Here is a 9,216-nt window from a genome sequence, read left to right on the forward strand (position 1 = left end):
TGTAACAAGCTCAAAATATGTATTTGATGAAGATTGCAAATACTTTGTCTATTTGTGTGTTCATCAGTAATATGTTTATGAATCATATTTTTTATACGTGATTTTTTTTTTTTTAACTTATATATGGAATGAAACATATTTGTGTGTGCATTGAAAATGTACACACAAATCACAAATATGTAAAAAAAAAAAAAAAAAATGAGTAAGAGACAGACATATAGAGACTGAACTGTCTGTTTAACAGTGAGAAGGTTTCTGTGACAGGAGGAGACTCTGATTCACTCAACGCAGACTCACTGAGGAACCAGACGACCAGAGTCTAAACCCAGGATACAGGGGTTGAGTGAAGGTGGTGTTGAAGGTGGAGAGGTGGATCAGTGAGTCAGAGGAGACTCTGTAGACGGACAGAGAGCCAGCAGGACAGTCCACATACACTGCTACTCTGTTAGAGACAGAGGAGGAGGAGGAGGAGGAGGAGGAGGAGGAGGAGGAGGAGGAGGAGGAGGAGGGGGAGATGATAGATGCCACTCTGTTGTTGTGCCAGACACTGTAACCACCATCAGAGCAGTTCAGACTCCAGGACTGATCGTTCCTTCCAAACAAACAGTCTTCACTGTTTCCTTTCCTGCCGATTCCCCTGTAACTCACTGATATATAAACCTCTCCTCTGAACTCGACCTCCCAGTAACAGCGACCAGTCAGACCAGTTGAACACAGCAGCTGTGACCAGAAGTCAAATCTGTCTGGATGATCAGGATATGACTGATCCTCCTCCACATGTGTCGCCTTCCTGTTGGTGTCAGACAGTTTGATCTTTGTGTTCACTGTGTTTTGTCGATTGTGAGTCGACAGGAATCTGATGGAGAGAACAAGACACAGCTGCAGTTGACAGTTTGATGAAGACTCATGACATCAGTGATGTGACAGTGTGAAGACGGTTGAATGTGCTGCTCAAAGTAAAAACACACTTACACGACCATGGACCTGGTGTCAAGAATTGGACTCCAGCAGGCTCCATCCTGAAAGGAGGAGGGGGGTCAGAGCAGCACCTTCTCTGTCAGCATTGCACACATGGACATTACATGGCTCTCACACACACACAGTTTTATCACTGTGTTCACATGGTGGCTTGGATGTACTGTATGGATGAACACTGAGCTCCAAAAAGAAGGAGCTGGAGTCTTTATCTAGTGATGATACAGAGCTACTGAGATACGGGCTACATGAGGTTTCATGCGAGATGTTCGTTCGTTGTTGTAAGCCATTGGATGTATGATGTAAACACGGAAGAACATCTCGCAGCAAATCTTGTGCATGCGCACAAACAACAACAGAGCCACTGGGAGCTACTAGGACAACAAAATGCTAGAGTTGTAGCCCGGCAAATTCAACTGTTTAGGCTGTAAAAATGTCCTAATTGACGTTGTTGTGAGTAAACTCTGGGCTATATCCCTTCAGGACACTTGGATTGCAGTGGACGAGGTGTATGGAGGAATATTAGAGGGTTTTTGTGTAGTTTTATGGACGTTTTTGTGTAAGGCCCTATTTCTCTTATATAAAGTTTTCGTTGGACTACATACCCCCCTCCTAGCTCTCCAGATGCACTTTGAGGAATAAAAATTGAATTTCATTTTTTGGTGAACTATTCCTTTTAATACCAGGTGTGACCAGGTGCAAACAGGGCTATAGAAAATGTTCCAGCTCCTCCTCCTCTATCAGACAGTGTGTGTGGCTGCAGCAGCCTCTCCATACCTGAGAGAGTCCAGTCTCCAGTCTGGATCCTCCAGTCCAGCAGACAGCAGCTTCACTCCTGAGGCGCCTGGATGATTGTAGCTCAGGTCCAGCTCTCTCAGATGGGAGGGGTTGGAGCTCAGAGCTGAGGCCAGAGAAACACAGCCGTCCTCTGTGATCAGACATCCTGACAGACTGAACACACACAACAACACACAGGAACCCTCTGTCAACACCTGCTGCTGTGTTTAAGTGTCATCAGATAAACAGCTGGATGGATCCTCACCTGAGAGTCTCCAGTCTACAGTGTGGACTCTCCAGTCCACCAGACAGCAGCTTCACTCCTGTGTCCTGCAGGTTGTTGTTACTCAGGTCCAGCTGTCTCAGACTAGAGGACTGGGAGCTGAGGACTGAGGACAGAGCTTCACAGCTTCTCTCTGAGATTTTACAGCTGCTCAGTCTGAGGAGAAATTGAAATTGAAATTATTTTCTGTCCTGTTGAAAACACAGAAGTGTCTTTCTATAACGATGAATAAATCCAGCTATCTTAGAGATACTTAGAGATAGAGATACTTTATTGATTCCAAGGGAAATTCAAGAACAGACATACAAATAATATAAGGGCACAAAAAAGCAGTACAACACAGAGATAAGAAAAATACAGGACATACATCTATATAGCCTTTGTACATCCATCTGTACACTTACAGAGCTTTGTTGGAGGCTTTGACCACTGGCAGCAGCCTCAGAAGAGCCTCCTCTGAAGCAGAGTATTTCCTCAGGTCAAACTCATCCAGATCTTCTTCTGATGACAGTAAGATGAAGACCAGAGCCGACCATTGAGCAGGAGACAGTTTATCTGTAGAGAGATGTCCTGATCTCAGGGACTGTTGGATCTCCTCCACTAGAGAACGGTCATTCAGTTCATTCAGACAGTGGAACAGGTTGATGCTTTTCTCTGCAGAGGGAGTCTCTTCAATCTTCTTTTTGATGTACTGGACTGTTTCCTGATTGGTCTCTAAATCACTTCCTGTCTGAGTCATCAGACCTTGTAGGAGAGTCTGATTGGTCTCCAGTGAAAGACCCAGGAGGAAGCGGAGGAACAAGTCCAGGTGTCCATTTGGACTCTGTAAGGCCTCGTCCACAGCACCCTGGTAGAAAGGTGTTGAATTGTCTCCAAACACTTGAGACCACCAGGATGTTGTTTGTTGTCGTGACATCAGGTTGAGTCCAGATTCGATGAAGGTCAGATGGACATGAAGAGCAGCCAGAAACTCCTGAACACTCAGATGGACGAAGCAGAACACCTTGTCCTTGTACAGGCCTCTTTCCTCTTTAAAGATCTGTGTGAACACTCCTGAGTACACTGAGGCTGCTCTGATATCGATGCCACACTCTGTCAGGTCTGATTCATAGAAGATCAGGTTTCCTTTCTGCAGCTGCTCAAAAGCCAGTTTTCCCAGAGACTCAATCATCTTCCTGCTCTCTGGACTCCAGTGTGGATCTGTCTCAGCTCCTCCATCATACTTGACCTTCTTCAGTTTTAAATGAACCACCAGGAAGTGGATGTACATCTCAGTCAGGGTCGTGGGCAGCTCTCCTCCCTCTCTGGTCTTCAACAGCTCCTCCAGAACTGTAGCAGTGATCCAGCAGAAGACTGGGATGTGGCACATGATGTGGAGGCTTCGTGATGTCTTGATGTGGGAGATGATCTCTCTGGCCTGCTTCTTATCTCTGAACCTCTTCTTGAAGTACTCCTCCTTCTGTGGGTCAGTGAACCCTCTGACCTCTGTCACCATGTCAACACAGTAAGGAGGGATCTGATTGGCTGCTGCAGGTCGTGTGGTTATCCAGAGGCGAGCAGAGGGAAGCAGTTTCCCCCTGATGAGGTTGATCAGCAGCACGTTGACTGAGGTGGACTCTGTCACATCAGTCAGGATCTCAGTGTTGTGGAAGTCCAGAGGAAGTCGACACTCGTCCAGACCGTCAAAGACGAAGATGACCTGGAACTGATCAAAGCTGCAGATTCCTGCTTCTTTGGTTTCAGAGAAGAAGTGATGAACAAGTTCTACCAAGCTGAACTTTTTCTCTTTCAGCACATTCAGCTCTCTGAAGGTGAAGGGAAATGTGAAGTGTATGTCCTGATTGTCTTTGTCTTCAGCCCAGTCCAGAGTGAACTTCTGTGTTAAGACTGTTTTCCCAATGCCAGCCACTCCCTTTGTCATCACTGTTCTGATTGGTCGGTCTCTTCCAGGTGGGGCTTTAAAGATGTCTTCTTGTCTGATGGTTGTTTCTGGTCTGTCTGGTTTCCTGGACGCTGTTTCAATCTGTCTGACCTCATGTTCATCATTGACCCCTCCAGCCCCTCCCTCTGTGATGTAGAGCTCTGTGTAGATCTGGTTCAGAAGAGTTGGGTTTCCTGCTTTAGAAATCCCCTCAAACACACACTGGAACTTCTTCTTCAGGGCAGATTTGAGTTTACGTCCACAAACTGGAGCAAAATATTCTGAATGTAAACACAAGAAACAAGATCAATAAGAAAATATAACATTTTAACTCATTGAGTGCCGCCAATACATATGGCTCATTTGAAAGATGAAACTTTCTGCTTCAAATGGCCACAAACCTTTTGTTTCTACGAGCCTCCGTTCCTGAGAAACCTCAAGCTAAACATGGCTGGGTTTCACCAAAATCCCTGCTTTTTTTCTAGAAAAGGAGATCCAGCGTCTTTTATGAAAGGTGCTCTGTTTGTGCCTGTCGCTCTTCTGACATTTGCATTTCTGGATCAAAGGGCTTGTGTAAGATAAATATATACAACAATTGTTCTATTCACAAAACCACCATCGGGGGGGGGGGGGGGGGGGCTAACAAAAATAACACAGATGCACCGTGCCGTGTCACAGCCTCTCGCTGCGGAATGTGATGGTCTCTCGGCCAAAACTGGTCCACTGGGACCACCGGTGGTCGCGGTTCTTCTGTGGTACGGGTCAGTGGTGCCGGCCTGCTTTGGCCGAGAGATCATCACATTTTACCATTGGAGGACACGGTGTTGCTCGAGATGAAGACCGGGCGGGACTGTTGGCTGAGCGGCCGCCCTACAGCCCAGCTTCCTGTTCGGCTCCCAGCTGCTCCATCCGCATGCATAACTCGGTTTGCAAAAGCCGAGTTATGATAAAAACTTCCAGATCGTGAGTTGTCATGAGTTTTTGATCGTCATCTATTTTTGTTCTGCTCGTCGTGGAGTCCCCAAATTTACACATGAGGTGTGTTAAATTGTCTATTTTCATAATTAAAAAAAAAGAAGCAAAAAACGTAAAATTACGTTATTGGCACTCAATGCATGGGAACGAAAAGCGTAAAATTACGTGGTTGGCACTCAATGAATTAATTCCTCTAAATAACGACTATATGAACATGTTTCCCTCCATGTGTTGATGTGAGTAAACATCACATTTGTCCATCATGTTGAATGTTTAGAGAAATCGGTAACAGGGGTCCCTTAATTAACGTTAGTTAGTACATTATTAAGCATTAATTAACTGTTTACAGATATATTAACAGTCATTATTATGTATTACTTAGGATTAGGAAACACATTAAAGGGACAACGAGGAGTTTTGGAAAAGCGAAGCATTTTCACACTACATTTATGAGCCTTCGCGCGCACCGTGAAATTCTTTGACCGGCGCTAGATGGACTCATGTTTTCATTCATCAAGAATTAAAGTCAGAGGTTCAAAGACGATCACATACCGTCGTAGTTCCGACCATAAACGGCGATTCGGCTGTGTTATTTTCATGACTCACCACGAAACCGAAAGTAAAGAAACGCTGGTCGGCTCGACCAGCATTTCCGCCACCACTAATAATAACAAAATAACGATAGAGACAAAACAATATATTTATCGAAAATGGGCCCATTAACAAGTGTGGGTAGCGTAGATTCATCCACATTAACGTGAGACTTTTTTTTATAACCAAATAGAAACTCCTTGTTGTCCTTTTAATTAATGTAGCCTATAAGTAAGCAGTTAATTAATGTTTACTACTCAAAGTTAGTTAATAAATCTATAAGTTGAATAATGTAATTAGTTATCATTATGTATGCATTACTCAGCATTAATTAACACATTCGTTTATATATTAATTTTAAAAAAAAGTTTATATATTGATGTTTAATAATGTACTAACTAACGTTAATTAAGGGACCTTTATTGTAAAGTGTTACCAAGAAATCCTCTTACTGCTCTGCAGACACTCAGCCAGCTTCTCCTGCTTCATCCTCCTCAAGAAGTTCACTGTGATCTTCACTAATGCCTCTCTGCTGCTCCTCCTCTGCTCTTCATCCTCACCATCCACCACCTCCTCATCCTCCCTCTGACTCTCTGAGAATTCTGGGTAATCTGGACTCAGAGCCTTATGGATCTTCTTCAGCTCGTTCTTGACAAAAGTGACCATGTTCTCCTCCAGCAGCTGGAACAGAAACTCTATGAGTGACAGCATCAAACTAAAACCATGGAGCCAAACATCAGATCCATGTTAGACAGACTGACAATCCACTGGTGTCAAAGTTCAGCATGGAGATGATGGTGAACACAACAGATGTGACAGCAGCTGTTGGACATGTCCTCACCATAAATATGGAGTCCAGGTGTGTTTGATGCTGCTGGACAGACTGACCACTGGGAACCTCTGAGCTCTCCTGGTCCACTCTGGGGAGGAATCAGTGTCAAGTGAACATCAGGACAGAGAGATAATACAAGATGGACTTTATACGTCCCCTGAGGATGTTCACAACAGACAGAGAGACACTTTGGTTTGAGACCTGGTCCAAGAACACGTCGTACAAACTGGTTCTTTTCTACAATAACCTGAGTCTGACTGTCAGTTACAGCTTACATCTGATCAGCTGATCCACGTCCTCCTTTAAAGTGAATGATCCTGCCCATTGAGTCGTCGCTCTTTAAAGACATACAGCTGGGTTGAGGAGAGTCTGGTCTGGTCTGGGTCCTGAAACAACAACACAACTGAAAAATGTGCATGTTGGAGAATAACTGATGAAAAATATCTTCAATCTTTTAATAAACACAACAACTGACTTTTAGAGAGGAAAGTCTTTCTGACTACTGTTTTAAATTCTGACCTTTCAAATAAAGATCGCCTCTTGTTAAACTGATGACGACCAATGGACTCAGCATTGGTCCCAGGTCCAGGTCCACGTCCAGGTCCAGGTCCAGGTCCAGGTCCAGGTCCAGGTCCAGCAGACTTTAGCTTGTGCTGCTGCTTTGGCCTTGAACACAACACAGTATATATACAGTTACTACTACTCATTGGATAAAGCTTGTAGGATACAAGGAAGTATACAAGAAGTTTTCTCCTCGGCTCAGAGCAGAGCAGAGTGACTGAGAGACCCGTGTTTCGGTCCAAACACTCTATATAAGTGATTGCTGTCGGAAGATATAACTATTTAAGATTTATATTAACACAAAAATATCGCTTACTTCTGCTTTAAATAAACCACGATTTTTGTTGAAACTGGACATTTGTTTGGACATTATGTTTTTCCCATCCGCGTACACCACAACCCATGGTGCAACAGTGGCCCTTTGATTTGTATAATTTGAAGTTTGATTTGACACTTTTATTTGTTTGACAATCGGCTACTACATTAAAGCAGAAGTAAGCGATACGGTCGTTTTTGCTAACTTCTTGTCAGCCGATGGAGTTAGCAGTCCCCGCCCTCGTCCCAATGTCACCACATTCACGCGCATCCCTTGGCTGCACACACAGAGAGGACCGCCCCTTTATGCCGTTCTCTCTCCTCATTGGATAAAGGTTGTAGGATACAAGGAAAGTTTTCTCCTCGGCTTACAGCAGAGCAGAGTGACTGACAGACCCGTGTTTCAGACCAAACACTCTATATAAGTGATTGCTGTCGGAAGATATAACTATTTAAGACTTATATTAACATAAACATCCCGCTTACTTCTGCTTTAAGTAAAAAACCTGCCCTTGGACTCAAAGGAATACTGGACTTGTTGCATCATGCGCATTATGGACGAATGGAAAGCAGAGATCGTTTAATCACCTTTTGGACTCAGCCACAGCGCGCATGCTGCGTCTGGCCCAGATCGACAAGCTTTTCAACCTTCTCAAAGAAACTGGTATGTGATATAACTGTAAAAAGCTGTAATGGAAAACGGCCAAACGAGTGGAGTTTGACACAGTATTTCACAATACATGGAGTTCAATGAGTGCATGGTTGAATCGCTACATGTCTACTTTTACGCACGGCCACTGTGCATTCATTCATTCATTCATTCATAAAAAGCTGCAAACCCGATGGTCCATATGTCCCAACAGGATCCCATGTACTTTTACGAGTTTCAACCAACTCTCTAGTTGGAGTCCTTGTTCGATTTAGACAAGAGCCCGTTGCAGTAATCGCCGACATCCAAGCAATGTATCACCAAGTTCATGTTTCTGAAAAGCACATCAACTTTCTACGCTTTCTCTGGTGGCACTGGAGGAGACATTTCACAGGCTCCAGTGGAACATCGAATGAAAGTTCATTTGTTTGGAGCTGTGTCATCAAGCTGTGTCGTCAAGCTGTGCAAATTATGCATTGAGGAGAACAGCAGATGACAATGCCGAACATTTCCCTCATGAAGTGGTTAATACAGTCAAATGTAATTTTTATGTCGATGATTGCTTGAAATCAGTGGCCTCAGAGGAGGAGGCAGTGCAAGTGATCAAGGATGTGACTGCGCTTTGTCACAAAGGAGGATTTAATCTTTCCAAATGGATCAGCAACAGCCGAACAGTGCTGCTGTCCATTGCTGAAGACTGCAGAGCAAAGGAAGTGATGGAGCTGGATTTAGATGTGGACCAGCTTCCGATGGAGTGAGCATTGGGGCTACAGTGGTGCATTGAAACTGATAAAATTCAAGTTTAGAACCTCAGTGCAAGAACAGCCACAGACTAGAAGAGGTATTTTGTCAGTGGTCAGCTCACTTTATGACCCCTTAGGTTTTTGGCCCCATTCACCATTCCAGCCAAGCTGTTGCTACAGGAGCTTTGTAGGAGAAGCTTGGGGTGGGATGAAGGCAAGGCAAGGCAATTTTATTTGTATAGCCCGTTTTTACAAACAGTTTGTCTCAAAGGGCTTTACATGGCATCACAACAACATCCTCTGTCCTTAGACCCTCACATCGTCTGAGGAAAAACTCCATAGAAAACCCTTTTAACAGGGAAAAGTCGGAGAAACCTCAGGGTGAGCAACAGAGGAGGGATCCCTCACTCAGGACGGACAGACGTGCAATAGATGTTGTTACAGACAAGACAGTTTACAGTTTATGACACAGAATGTGCGAAATATGGAAATGTTAGCAAGAGTGAAGCTATCCCCCATTCCCTCTCCAAGAAGTGGTTGGAGTGGTTGGAGGATCTCCAGAAGGTGGCTGAATTCAATGTCGATCGCTGTATT

General features: G+C 44.3%; 1 protein-coding gene across 1 annotated transcript; it reads right to left on the reverse strand.

Moving 5' to 3' along the window:
- Window positions 1-211: 211 nt before the first annotated feature.
- Window positions 212-7,844, reverse strand: LOC146975651 (protein NLRC3-like). Its single transcript, XM_085796641.1, has 10 exons — window positions 7,819-7,844; window positions 6,874-7,020; window positions 6,630-6,740; window positions 6,364-6,442; window positions 5,975-6,203; window positions 3,716-4,237; window positions 2,440-3,562; window positions 2,018-2,191; window positions 1,753-1,926; window positions 212-856 (listed from the first exon to the last, which is right to left on the reverse strand). Exons 1-10 carry the CDS (start codon window positions 7,842-7,844, stop codon window positions 283-285), a joined length of 3,159 nt encoding a protein of 1,052 aa, XP_085652767.1. The 3' UTR covers window positions 212-282.
- Window positions 7,845-9,216: the final 1,372 nt, after the last annotated feature.

The sequence above is a fragment of the Trachurus japonicus genome, chromosome 13 (genome assembly GCF_045865225.1).
Source record: "Trachurus japonicus isolate A0001 chromosome 13, Traja_1.0".
NCBI lineage: Eukaryota > Metazoa > Chordata > Actinopteri > Carangiformes > Carangidae > Trachurus > Trachurus japonicus.